Source organism: Xiphophorus couchianus, chromosome 23, assembly GCF_001444195.1.
Source record: "Xiphophorus couchianus chromosome 23, X_couchianus-1.0, whole genome shotgun sequence".
NCBI classification, from domain to species: domain Eukaryota; kingdom Metazoa; phylum Chordata; class Actinopteri; order Cyprinodontiformes; family Poeciliidae; genus Xiphophorus; species Xiphophorus couchianus.
In genome coordinates, this window is record NC_040250.1 from 18931885 (window position 1) to 18945009 (window position 13125).

General features: G+C 39.4%; 2 protein-coding genes across 3 annotated transcripts; one reads left to right on the plus strand and one right to left on the minus strand.

Moving 5' to 3' along the window:
* Positions 1-373: 373 nt before the first annotated feature.
* fgf1a (fibroblast growth factor 1a) lies at positions 374-5587 on the plus strand. Its single transcript, XM_028008938.1, has 3 exons — positions 374-988; positions 3949-4052; positions 4136-5587. Exons 1-3 carry the CDS (start codon positions 817-819, stop codon positions 4334-4336), a joined length of 477 nt encoding a protein of 158 aa, XP_027864739.1. The 5' UTR covers positions 374-816; the 3' UTR covers positions 4337-5587.
* A 366-nt stretch (positions 5588-5953) lies between these two features.
* On the minus strand, positions 5954-12869 carry LOC114139184 (NEDD4 family-interacting protein 1-like). 2 transcript variants are annotated; one of them, XM_028008936.1, is made up of 8 exons: positions 12660-12869; positions 11176-11269; positions 9312-9451; positions 9139-9226; positions 8391-8515; positions 8222-8288; positions 7991-8099; positions 5954-7296 (listed from the first exon to the last, which is right to left on the minus strand). In XM_028008936.1, exons 1-7 carry the CDS (start codon positions 12696-12698, stop codon positions 7993-7995), a joined length of 660 nt encoding a protein of 219 aa, XP_027864737.1. In that variant the 5' UTR covers positions 12699-12869; the 3' UTR covers positions 5954-7296; positions 7991-7992. The 2 variants fall into 2 exon arrangements, with proteins under 2 accessions (XP_027864737.1, XP_027864736.1); XM_028008935.1 differs by having other exon boundaries at positions 5954-7248; positions 12660-12868.
* Positions 12870-13125: the final 256 nt, after the last annotated feature.

Sequence of the window (13125 nt, forward strand, 5' to 3'; positions counted from 1 at the left end):
TATTGCGAAATGGAAGGAAAACAATTCATGAATTTCCAACAATTTTACAAACGAAAATTTGGAACGTTTGGCATTCCTTTGTTCATTAATCCTCTTTTAAATAAAAAATAAAGAACGGCAAATATATTTGTCCAACTGATCCCATTTTATGTAATTTAATCTCTCAAAATATAGGTGTTCTGGGAAGGCCTGAGACCATGCACCACGTCCCTGCTATGAGATGTGGTGGCAGCATCATGCTCTGGGGAGGTCACAGTTCTCTTGTGATCAAATTTCGCCTGTATTACTTTTCAGAGTCCTGTGAAAAGAAGGTTGCTTTAGGGTGGAAACATACGACTGATAAACTTGTTTTGTCATCAATTTTATTTGAATAGCACACTCGGCAAATAAACATAATTGTGAAAATAAAGAATTAACATTACACTGCAGCTGCAAAATATAGAGAAGTAATGAAAAAAACGAATGTCCTTTGAAACTCACTGATTATAATGAAAACATCTGGATTAAACATCTGCTACAGGTATATTTCACCTAACTAGGAACAATGTGAAACTAAGCTTCACGTTATCGTTATATCGAAATAAAACTGGAGCATTAAAATGCAACATGTTTGTACAGGTGTTCCAGTTATGAACCATTTTAGGGAGTTTTAATCCCAGTTGATTCATGACGGAAGGTGCAGGTTGAGGCAGGAATCGGGAGCGCGCTTCGCTCGTTCTCGACGACACAAACAGTAGACCACCGCAGGACGCAGACCATCCCCCCCCCCCGCCCCCTACCTGTGACCCACCTGCTGAGCCCCGCTGTCCCGTGAGGATGATGGCGGATGAAGACGCGTTCGCGGACGAAGAGCGAGCTTTTGACGGCGGCCCCACGCTGCGCGACTACCGGCGGTCGACGCGGCTGTACTGCATGAACGGCGGATACCACCTCCAGATCCTGGCCGATGGGACGGTGCGGGGCGAGCGGGATGAGCGGGATGATCACAGTGAGTGAGGCTGCCGCAGCACACTGCGCATTTTCCATCCAGGTCAGGCCTGCAGCATGATGCCTTTACTTCCTCTGGTGGTGCATCAAACTGCGCCCACAAACCAGTGAAGCTCGGAAATGATTGTGCTCTTCTCTAAAGTCACAAGCACACAGCTTTAAGGAGCTTTGCGGTTTTATTCAGAGGTGGGTATAGTACCCCGAAAATTGTACTCAAGTGAGAGTAGCATTACTTCAACATAGTTTTACTCAAGTAACAGTGAAAAGTAGCGAGGAATTTATGAATTTACTCAAGTAAGAGTAAAAAAAAAAAAAAAAGTATTTGGTGATTCAAGTAGTAAATCATCAAAAGATGAATCTTTTAATATTTAAAAATTATATCATCAGACAAACTAAAATATGGTGTTATTTTTTTAAGAAAAATTGGTATTTTAAAGACCAAAAATGAAAGTAATTTATATAATTGCACAAAAAAAAATTCCAAATTTTAATTCTTTCAGTATAAAACTTTAACAAAAGCTGCAGGTGTGGGTCTGTGTCTGGTGAATATTTGGTTAAAGTGAAGTTACTCTCAGTGGGACGAGTATCCAGCTATTTTACTCAAGTAATAAAAGTACTCAAAAAGTACAGCTTAGTGAAAATACTCCTAGTAGTCTTCTTTTCCCCCAAAACATGACTCATGTAAAAGCAACAGAGTAAATGTAAGACGTTACCATCTTACTCCACTTTTGTAGCTTTCAGTCCTTTTTGATGCGAAGAGACACTGGAAAAACATTCGTGTGTTGATTAGAAAGACTTAGAAAATACTTAGTGACCACCCATTTGTAGCTACATGGTAGAAAAGGATTATCTTTAAAATGTGCCATAAGGTTCCCAAGGCCTTTGGAAGAGGAACAGACCCACAGCATCATATAACCTCCATCATGCTTAACAGAAGACATGAGTCACTTTGTCATCCATTGTTTCACAACAGACCCATGTGGAGCGTTTCTCTGCGTTTAGGAAGCTCCACAAGTTTGTTGTTGATGGCTGAACATAAAAGTTGTTTTTTTTTATAACCAGCTGGCGTGTAGCTACTATAGTTTCTAAAGGTTGTTATGGAAACTTTGTGATACCATTGTGCAATTTTGTGCTGCTGATCTCACAGATTTTTTAACCGTCTTGCTCACTGCGCCCAGAGGTAAGATAAATATGGGACTTCACCAAAGAAAATGGATAAAAGAAATGTTTTGCATTGCTGTTATACCCAATAAACCATAGCTTACTCATTGATCACATGCTCTGATTAACAGAAAAAAACTCAAATGAAGGATAAACACATTTATCTTTAAAGGGCTTCTTTGGCGTACCAGTGCTGAGGAAGTTTTAGTTTAAGACAGTTTTTTTATGTTGTCACTGAATAAATGCATTCAAATTACATCTATTGGAAAGAGACATTTGAAAGTATAATGTCTCTCTCATTTATTGAGGAGGAGACCTGATCTGGCTCTTTACCGTAGTTGCTTTATTTGAAGTTCATAAGTGAAACAGTGGAAAATAAAGCAATGTTTCAAAGGACAGAAGGAATGCTTTGTAATATGAGGTGCAATGCCTGGCAAGAGCTCAGAGCTCTTAAACATTTTCACATTTTGTTACATTTCAACCACAGATGTTACTGAATTTTTGTAAGTTTTTCTTTATGGAGTAGACTGACAGAAAGTACTTCATCGTGGAGAACTGGAAGGAAAGTGGTGTGTGGGTTTGAATTTTCTTTAATCTAATAATTGGGGCTTGAAAAGGAGACTTTTGTGGATGCAGGGCAGGACAAAAGAGCAGAGAGAGAAGGACAAAGTTCAAACCATCTCTTGTGATGTGGGCAACGTTGCTGTGCCCACATCACAACAGTTCATATCACAACAGCAGCTCTGGGAAGGTTTTCTGACATCCTGCAAAGAAATTCAAGCAGAAACTCCACAAACTCACAAGTTCAATGGATGCAAGAATTGTGCTGTGATATCAAAGAAGGGCTCCTATGTTAACATGTAACTCTGTTAAGATGTTTTTGATTGAAATAGCTTTTGATTTTAGTGCATGTGACCACTTAATGCTGCACATTCAAAGAATGACCGTTTGCAGTTCTTTATAATCCATAAAATGTTTAGAAAATCTGCTGTGCATAATAATTTGGAGCAGTGCATTTTGAGTTTTTTATTTTTGAAAAAAAATACTGCTCTCATGAAGAGCTTTGTTCAGTAAAATTTGATTTATACTGTAATAGTTCAGAACTATAAAATTATACTGACCATCATTTGCATTGACCATTTAAGAAAATCTGAGAAAACATCACTTGCATAGTAATTTGGAACCCAGAGTATTAACAAAAATGCTTTAATTCTGTAAGTGTCATTCTGAGTATGTGGGAGTTTTCTTATTTTCTAGATTAAATTGCGGACAGAACCTTTCCGCTTTCTCGACATGGGGTATTGTGCGTAAGGCTTTGAGGGGAGAACTCTTGTTAAGTTATTGTGGGGTTTTGGAGGCTGTAACGCAGCGTGGAGAAAGTGAAGCGCTCGCTGTGAATTGCTCCCCAGCTGTGCTGAAGATGTTTGCATGGATCAGATCTGCAGGAAATGTTTTCCTGTTGTCAAACCAACACAACAAACAGGAATCAACACGTGTTTCCTTTCCTCTCAGAGTGTGTCGACACTTTTTTTTTTCTTTCATCAAAAGCACATTTAAACGAGCTGAAAATGAAAACACTCTCCTAAATGTTTACATAAATACGATTAACTGATCATATCCGTTTCTGAAGCTCTGCGGTGTGGGTCAAAGGTTAAATCTGTCAGATAAGTTATTTATTTGGCTTCTAAAATAACAACAGTGGCTTTCTGAATAGAACCAGCTGCAGTGGAGCTCCTGTAGGTTTGAGTGCGTCTTTAAGGGTTTGTATCTAGTTTGATTTCTCGCCTGTCTTCCTGTCAGCTGTGCTGAAGCTCAAAGCCGTGGGCAGAGGCGTCGTTGTCATCCGGGGAACGGCGGCAGAGCGATATCTGGCCATGAGCGCCGAAGGCCGTCTGTACGGCTCAGTGAGTATCCACAGCTACTTTTAACGGTCTGGAGGTCTATTCAGCTTCACGCAATCATTCCTTAAACCTTTTGTCTCCGTCAGTCCACAGTAACAGAGGAGTGCTACTTTGTGGAGAACCTGGAGGAGAACTACTACAACACGTACAAGTCTCAGAAATACCAGGACAGCAGCTGGTACGTCGGCCTGAAGAAGAACGGCAGAACTAAACTAGGTCCAAGAACCCACATCGGACAGAAGGCCATCTTCTTCATCCCCAGACAGCTGGAGGATTCCTGGGATTAGTGAGCCACTCTGATGACAGGATGTGAGGAATGTGGAGCTCTGATGCATGAGTAGTTTACCTCTAGAGTTTTATCTTCCGTATAAATGAAGCTGCATCTTTCCTATCAACTAACAACTATCTGAGCAACCTTTACTTAGCAGCAATTTTACTCAGCTAATCGAAACACAATCCTGACTGTATTGATATGCAGCACCAGTAGGTGGTGATGCAAGAAGATTAAAGAGAAGTGGACACGAAGAAGCCACAGACCGGAGCGGGTAGAAACCTGAGGGTATAATGACTGATGCTGTTAGTTAATAAACCAGATAACTTTAAAAGACTTGGTTTCCTTTATGTACTGCTGTACAAACATTACACTGACTTCACCAAAATTTGAATATCAGATAAGACCAATTATAAGTGGACTTTAAGAAGTGTTTCGTTTTATCTGAGCATACTAGAGGGAGCATACTAATCTTCCCTCTAATATGCTCAGAGGGAAGACTGCTGACTTGGCAATTATCCAGCAGAAAGTCTTAGACTCCCTCCACAAGGGCATAAACTACAAAACACTATTCCAAATTAAGCCGGCTGTTCATTTTGGTGGAAAGTTGAGTGGAAGGAAAAAGTGTGGGAGAAAAAAAAAAAAAAACAGGAATAACCAAAGCCATCAGAAGGGCTAACCACTTCCTTTTAAGAGTGTAGAGATACAAAAGATGTGAGTCAGTGCCTCAAGAGCCATCAGTACCAAGACATGAACGACAACCCCATCAGTCCTTAGCACCGCAACACATTAAAGATCTGCTGTTGTTGCATCAACCTTCCAGACCACTCAGGCCTTCTGGTTCTGGATCCCCAGAAAACATGCATCTCTAAACATGGAGCTTCTATGCACCAGAAATCTAGAACAAACTTCCTGAAAATTGTAAAACAGCCGAGTTCCTTTAAATCTAGACTAGAAACCGACCTGCTCAGACTTGCTTTTGCACCATAATAAATGAAACACTAACCAACATTTTGATGTTTAATGACACTTGAAAAAATTTACTGTTTCAATTGTTGATTTTTGTGTTTTTACGATGTAAAGCACTTTGAACTGCCTTATTGCTGAAATGTGCTATACAAATAAAATTTAATTCTGTTCAGCAACTTCTGAAGCAGAAAATGCTCTTCTGTGATATTTTGATTTACATTACATGCAAGCTGATAGTCAGAGCCAACAGAAACTAATACTTGAATTTTATCCATGTGCAATAAATCTATGAAACATATAAATGTCCCTTGTTGTATTTAACGAAATGAATCACTTGGTTCTTAGAGACGTGCCCGAATGTAGAAAGGAAGAACCAGAGAAAATGTATCTCTAACCAGGTTCCAAGCACTCTGCTGAGTTTCTCTTAACTTCCCCTGTGAATTTATGAGTAAGAACCAGAACTCTGATGTTTACAGGAACATAAAACTATTCTTGTAAATTCAAAATGTTGTAGATTCAGTGATTTAGTGACATTTAAGTTTCTGCTGATAAAAAAACTCTATAGAGTTTTATGTCTTTCTTGACTTGAAGCTTTATACTTTGAGAAAAGTTGTATTAATGGGTGGGCGAAAACTAGAAAAATAAAAACAAGACAACTCAGACGACCCATTGAAAGTGACATTTATTTAACACTACATGATTTCTGTACAGTTACATAACATAACCCCAAAGTTTAGCTCTACGTCACATAGAAACAAGCATAACTGGCGTGTAATCAAAGCCATGGCAGAAGTACGAAGTTAATGATTCAAACTGTTCAGTGTGGACTGGGAATAACATCATCTGGGTTTTACCGCTAACACTTCTACAAGTGCAGCTGAAAAGCAACGTTCTGGATTTAATTGATACCAACTTCTGACGCAGTGTGAAGAAAGTTGAGAGGGAAAAAAGAAACACATCTGTCAATTAAATCTTAAGGCAAAAATCCCACCTGGAAGAGGAATTTCAGCTATTTTTGTGCTCATTATTGTGACGCAGCTGCTCAAACTGGATCATTAACAGCTGAAATCCAGACAGCTTTTCTTTTTTTTTTTTCTTTAAATCTCTGAGCTTTTCCTCCAGCAGAGATTCTCCCTGACTCACAGCGGAGTCATCGGCAGGTCAGACTGCAACATTCAAATGAGACCTTCTCAGACAAACACCAAAATTCAGCAGCGCCACGGCAGCAGCTCAGAGATTTAGATGCTTGTCTGGGGGAAATGAAAACAAGAGGCTGGATTTCTTTCAAGAGCAATCTCAGTAAGTTGAATTCTTCTTCCAGGTTTCGATTGTTTCACCTGATTTAACCCGCAGTAATTATTAAAAGACACCTCTAACAAGCAGAGGTCGATCTGGTATGTTTGGACTGCAAATTACAAGCAGGCTCTCTTGTTTGTCTCTCACGAAAACCTCTGGAAATGTGCAGACCACGCTGCCCCCTAGTGGTTGAAGAAGGAACAGCACAGCTTAAAGCCAATGGCTGATTGAAATACAAACGTCTAATTGGATATTAGACCGATGAAGTGAATGTTACAGAGTGTGCTGCATGCTGTGGTCAATCTTCAGTGTTGCGCGAATTAGAAAACCAAACAAGAACTCGGCTCTAATTAATAACCTGGCGGCAGATGCATGCTCTTACGCGACCATCAAATCATATAAGGCAATACTCTTACATTACAACAGATGTAAATAGCACTTAACATTAGCCACTAATGAATAGCTAAAGGGACTATTACTGCTTACCATGTTCCATTAATGAAATGTCTAAACAAAAGAAAAACACATGTTTTATATATTTCCTGAATATGTTACCATCTTGAGGTTGTCTTCGTCTAGAACTTGTCTGGCTGATTTCCGGTGAAGTCTCTTCATGCGACTCTCGAACATTGTTTTGCTTCATCTCCTCTCACCGCCTTTCATCTGCTCGACGTGACAAGAGAAGGCCGGACAGAGATCAAAGGTCTGTTTCTGCACCAGATGTTGAGTTACAGATGTGGCCGTATTTAGTTTGGCTTACATATTAATGGCTACTCTGGTGAATGTGTAAAAAAAAAACCTTAAAAAAAAAAAAAAAGAAGAAGAAGAATCTCGTCACAGTAAAGGAATTTCCCACTGAAACATCCCACCTTTCATTTGACTTTGGAAAATGAAGTGGAGGGAAGACATGTGTAATAAAGTGTGTAATAAATTCTGAGATGCATTTTTTGGGGAGATGTAGAGTTTGTTTAACTCTACTGGGACTTTATCTAGAACTGTTTGGTTTAATCTGTAGACATCTTCCCACACCAAAACGTGACGACCAAAAATGGTTTTAAAACCGGTCTTTTCTTTAGGAGAATTCACGCGGAAAAAGATAAAGTCAGCCTCAGTCCAACAACATAAATCGAGGAAAAAACCTGGACTATGGACGATCTAGAGCTAATCGATAGACCTGAAAGAGTATAAGAGTGTAAAAACTACTAACAGATGGACTGATAACAATTGTGGCACCAATGATTTTATAGAGAAGAAAATAACAGAAACTTTCAGTGTTTAAAATTATGTTCCTGCCATAAAAAAGTATTTATTTTAAGTTTTTTTTTTTTAAACACATTTACCAGATGTGCCTGTAACTCTAGCAACCAGAGTAAACAATCATCTCAGCTAGGCTAAGTGCACTCACCTCTAATAGATGAAAAGCACTCTTGTTCTGGGTAGGTTGGCGTAAGCGGGATCAACCAGTTTGCGCACTCTGGAGTAGTTAACGAAGCCTCTGATGAACAGCATGAAACCTGAAATCCACAAATGATGACATAACAGACAATCTCAGAAATATAGTCGTAAAAGAAACAAATAAAGTTTGTTTTAACTAGAATAAAACGACTTTTATGAATACAAAATCCCTCTCACTCACCCAGAGCCAGAAACACCCACCACAACCAGTACTGTCCGTCAAAGTATCCGGGGAAATAAGTGGAAAACTAAGAACAGAAAGAGATGCGGTGTAAGGAGCTGCACACGTGACGCGCCCTGAACGGTAAGACTCCTTCCTGCTGAGCGCAGAGACGGAAACACGCTCTCACCCTGACGATGAGAACCCATTTGATGAGGGACAGGCCGAAGCCGGAAATGGCTCCGTACCGACCGGCCGCTGACGTGGTCAAACAGAACGACAGAAAGAAGCCGATCCAGTTGAAGAGGAATGCCACTGGGGACAGAAAAATGTTCTAAATGATGTCAAGCAGGAGAAATGTTTGTCCACATGTATGAATACAGAAAGGAACGAAGGAGGAATGTCATACGTTGTAGTGGCGAAAACAAAAAAAAGGGCATTTAAAATATGATAACTGACAAAATCTGGAATGATGCACACTTGCTAATAAAAATAACTAATTAACTTTGAGTGATTGTAAGGTTCCCACTTTATGTAGTTGGAGGTTTAGCATGTTGAACTTAGTAACAATGCAATCATACAATCTTCCAGATGTATGGTATATAAAGTGCTGTGAAAACATATTTGCCCTCTTGCAGATTTTTCTAATCAAACCAATTTTAACACACAGCATAAATAAATACAACATGCTGACTTCAAATAACGATTTCATTCATTAAGCAAATGCAGCTACCCACCCAAAAAAAACAAACTGTAAAAATCAGAGTCAGAAACATCACAAAGCTCAAAGCACAAAGACTCAATCTGCTCCTGGTCCATTTCTGTCAAAAACGCCTCACATGTCTGCCATCAAAACCGACCTGCTCTAGATGTACAATGTCTGCTCTCTCTACACCAGTTTACCAGCGAACACTTAAAATGTCTAGACCACGTCTTACTGAAGAAAGTGAGCATGAAGATGCCGTCGTTTCCTATCCGCAGCTGGTCGGAGTCTTCGAAGTCGTCTCTGGCCACAAAGTCGTCTTCCTGCAACGACAGCGGGACATGCGTTCCAATGACTCCTGCTTCCTTCTGCTGCCTCCTAACACGGCAAAGAGAAGAGGAGACGTACCGAGACCCTTCCGGTGACCAGGGGGACGGCGGCCTCGGCTTTGCTCCGCTCGGCCTCGTCGTAGGAGGGTAAAGTGGTGGCGACGTTGTACGGCGGAGGGTTGGGAAATATCCCTCCTTCTTCCTTGTATTCAAAGAACGCTGCGGATGGAACGAGTGAAGAGGGTTTTTGATCAGCCTGATGCTTGCAGGAAGAGCAGAAAAAATATTGAATTTGCAGTGTAAAATTTAGTTTTCTGCTTTCTGCTATTATTTGTGCCTGTTATGATGGATTTTTACGCAAACATAAATAAAACATCTTTAAAGGAAGAAAATGTTGTTTTTTTTGGTGAAAGTTCATAAGTAAAATTTATTTTCCCTTTTGTCACCATTACTATGTCAATATTTAAATGTTGTTTAGGGTAGACCTATTTATGCACTGTCCTAGTTCAAAGAAACAAATAACAAGTACTTCAGATGGTTTATAGAAGCACAAATTAGAAATGACTAATCCTTCAGTGTTAAACTGCTATATGTACGGTCAGAGGCTGGTGAGAAAAGACTACATTTTTAATAAGTACCAGCCAAATAAATCTTGAATCTTGAATCTCTCGCAGGCCATAAGCATGAGGGGAACTTTGAGACGTAAATGCAGGCATATCAGCGCTCAAATCCTGAAGGTTTTGGAACATCATATCTTGGATAGGAAGTTAATTTGACAAGATTTAAGGTCATGGTGGAGATATTTTCAAACTAGCGGTTAAATGTGTGTGAAAGCTCAGACCTGAGGTGCCATGCACTACATACACTAACAGTCTGGATGGCAATTTTAAATTATTTAAATCTAAATCTGGGGGGTGCTGTGGTGGCACAGGGGCAAAGCACAACCCACGTATTGAGGCCTTAGTCCTAGTGGCAGTGGTCACAGGTTTGATTCCCGGCCTGGCAACATTTGCCACATGTCTTCCCCCTCTCTCATTACCCTGTTTATTGTCAAACTACTTTCAAATAAAGGCCACTAGAGCCAACAAAACCTTTAAAAAATCTAAATCTGCTTTTGGGGACAAAAGCAGATTTTGTCCCCAAAATCAGTAGTTCTTAGCTTTCATTTGGGGACAAATGAAAGCTAAGAACTACTGATTACCCCACTATGGTTAAGGACCGACTGTTGACATGCGCAGAAGTCTTCTCTCACTTCTCTCTAAAAACGAAAGCAGCAGCTGAGAATTCCAGACCCTGGACTGGGTGGAATCAGTTACAGCAGGAAGAACAGTATTAGCGGCGGACATGTCCATTAATGCTCACGTTCTCCCCATAAAAGCCAAGACTTTTATCTGGGTCGTCTGGCTCTCCTCCAGGAGTGCTCCTTTCAAACACTGACAACACCAGTTCAGATCAATGAACTCATCCAGGAAGAGCTCCAGGCTGCGCCCACTTACGCAACACACTGGTTGACCTATAACCTCTAAAGATGCAAGATTAGAAACATGACACTCGCTCCACTCAGCCTACCCATCCTTAGGTAATACATAATCTAGGGCCAAGAAGAACATTCATTGTCATTTTCCATTCATACACATTTTAATACTCAGATCATAGTAGTAGTATTTACTAACTTTATGGAATACATTTTATTTAAACTATTGATTGCTGGTCACAGAACGACTTCAATAAAATACTCTTGACTTCCAGATGTAGTTGGGTTTTATGCACTTTGCGAGAATAATTGCTCTTAGAAAAAGATTCATTTTAAAGATTAATGCCGTTTGCTTTTAAAGACACTTTCGCTTTAGATGGCGAGTTGTCATACAGTGGTATCAATAGGACAGAGTCAATAAAAAAGGGTGTTGCCTGACAGGTGGAGGTGAAGCAGAAACTTTCTTAACCTGCATTGGCTGCAGCAACGCTGCTGTAGGGAGGTGGTGCATCCTGTCCAGAGCTCTCCTGGGAGGGCTGGGCGGGCTCCTCCTCATTCACCAGCTGTTGAAATAAAAGCACACAACAATATAGCTTTTTGTCTGAACAAAACGCACTATGATGCTGAATGACAAAGAATTATGGAGAAATTCTGAAAGAACACATCTTCACTATTGCTGTCTGTAATGTGACATTTAATGTAAATAGGATGATTCATTTTACTGAACATTGTAGCTATCCAGAGAAGATATGTTTACTTTATGCAGCAAAGGACAAATATTTATTTATAAGTCAGGATCACTTCCTGGTTCCTTCATCTTGAGAAAAATTGCAAAACAAAAAGTAATTTAAACTTGAAACACTTTCTCTTAATAAGCTATCGTTACCAAAAACAAATGCACACTTGTAACTATATTTACTTAATATACCAATTAGTGTGGAGGTATATGGACTGAGAATTTGGTAGCAATATTGTGTGGTGTTTATTGTAATTGTTAAAACTGCATTAGCAGAAATTTTCAGCAATGGGCTAGTTGTGAATGCAAAGTGCAGGGACTCAACAGACAAAAAAATAATTAAATAAATGCAAAAATAATCTCAACACTGCTTTTAAGTTTAGGTATTTGCAGATATCTTCAGGTAGAGTTCGATGTCATAATTCAGCAGATTAATGCATGACTCATGTTTTGTTTTCTCTCAATGTTTACCTAACCAGAGAAGTCTATTCTATCATAACTATTTACTTAAGCACTTACTACATAACATTAGTTCAATGCTATTGAATGACATACATTATCAATGATTTCAAAAGGATCCTAAAATAAACATATCAATATTAATTTACAGAATTGTGATGGCTCTGTCTGATGAAATTACTGGGTTTGTTATTATCTACATTATTACATTCTGAATAAAATGCAAGCGCTCTCTCCTGGCCTGAAAGCTAAGATCGCTTATGCCTCAGGCAGGCCTATTTTTAAAACATACACGCAGTACGCAACTCCACAGGATGTAATTTCTTCTTTGTATTACAGTTTAAAAAAAAAAAAAAAAAAAAAAAAAAACAAGATTCGCATTGACATGCATGTAGATCTAAAATTATTAATTTCTTATAGACTTACAACCTCTACATTTTAGCGATAACTTTTATCTTCTGATTAGCTTTATTGTCGCATTTCTACACCACAGTTACGAGGTTTTCCTGAAGTTAACGTTGCAATCAGGTCTGCACTAGTTTTCAGGCCATCTAACGGTCTAACCGATTAGCTTAAAACAAACATGCTGCCTTTATTTGGCAGCAACAATCATATCACCCGAGCCTGACTGGATGTAGTTTTGTTTAAAATACAGATAAAATTATTTTTCTTCAGATGGGGCCTCCGCCCGTAAACAAACAGCTAGCTGACAGCTAGCTGTTAGCAGCGTTTCAGCGAGCCAGCAACCTGTTACCTACCTCCTGATATCTGACATTGCTGTTTTGTTCTGTCATCATGGAAAAGGGGCTAAATGTTTTTAAACGTCCCCCTCCGGTTCCAGAATGTGAAAAATAACCGTGAACAAAACGAATCTGTCCGACGAAGAAGCAGAAATGTGATATTTTCCTTCTACTAGTCGGCCATCTCCTTCCTTCTTTCTCTGAGCCGAAATCGGTTTTGAAGCTGCGTTCAAGGGCTGTCGGTAACTGTAGTTCTTCACATATCCCTAAAATACGATTCGTGACAATTATTACAGAATAAAGCTAAATAGTATTAAAAAGATACACATATGTAAAAAAAAAAAAAAAGAAAGAAAAAAGCACTATATAACGTTCTTGTAAATAAAAACCTAACTCAACAGCGAACTTGCATTTTGAGCAAATTTAGCAAATTCCCCACACATATGGACGAAGAGCACCGAAAGGCATCATTTAGTCATGTGAT

What these genes read in the sequence shown, in the direction of transcription:
- fgf1a (XM_028008938.1), top strand. Translation starts at nt 817, where the DNA reads ATGATGGCGGATGAAGACGCGTTCGCGGACGAAGAGCGAGCTTTTGAC. An exon ending in GGATGAGCGGGATGATCACA is followed by an intron (nt 989 to 3,948) that starts GTGAGTGAGGCT and finishes TCTTCCTGTCAG; the next exon opens with CTGTGCTGAAGCTCAAAGCC. An exon ending in AAGGCCGTCTGTACGGCTCA is followed by an intron (nt 4,053 to 4,135) that starts GTGAGTATCCAC and finishes TGTCTCCGTCAG; the next exon opens with TCCACAGTAACAGAGGAGTG.
- LOC114139184 (XM_028008936.1), bottom strand. Translation starts at nt 12,698, where the DNA reads ATGATGACAGAACAAAACAGCAATGTCAGATATCAGGAG. An exon ending in CGTTGCTGCAGCCAATGCAG is followed by an intron (nt 9,452 to 11,175) that starts GTTAAGAAAGTT and finishes TTCCATCCGCAG; the next exon opens with CGTTCTTTGAATACAAGGAA. An exon ending in GTGGGTGTTTCTGGCTCTGG is followed by an intron (nt 8,100 to 8,221) that starts GTGAGTGAGAGG and finishes TGTGGATTTCAG; the next exon opens with GTTTCATGCTGTTCATCAGA.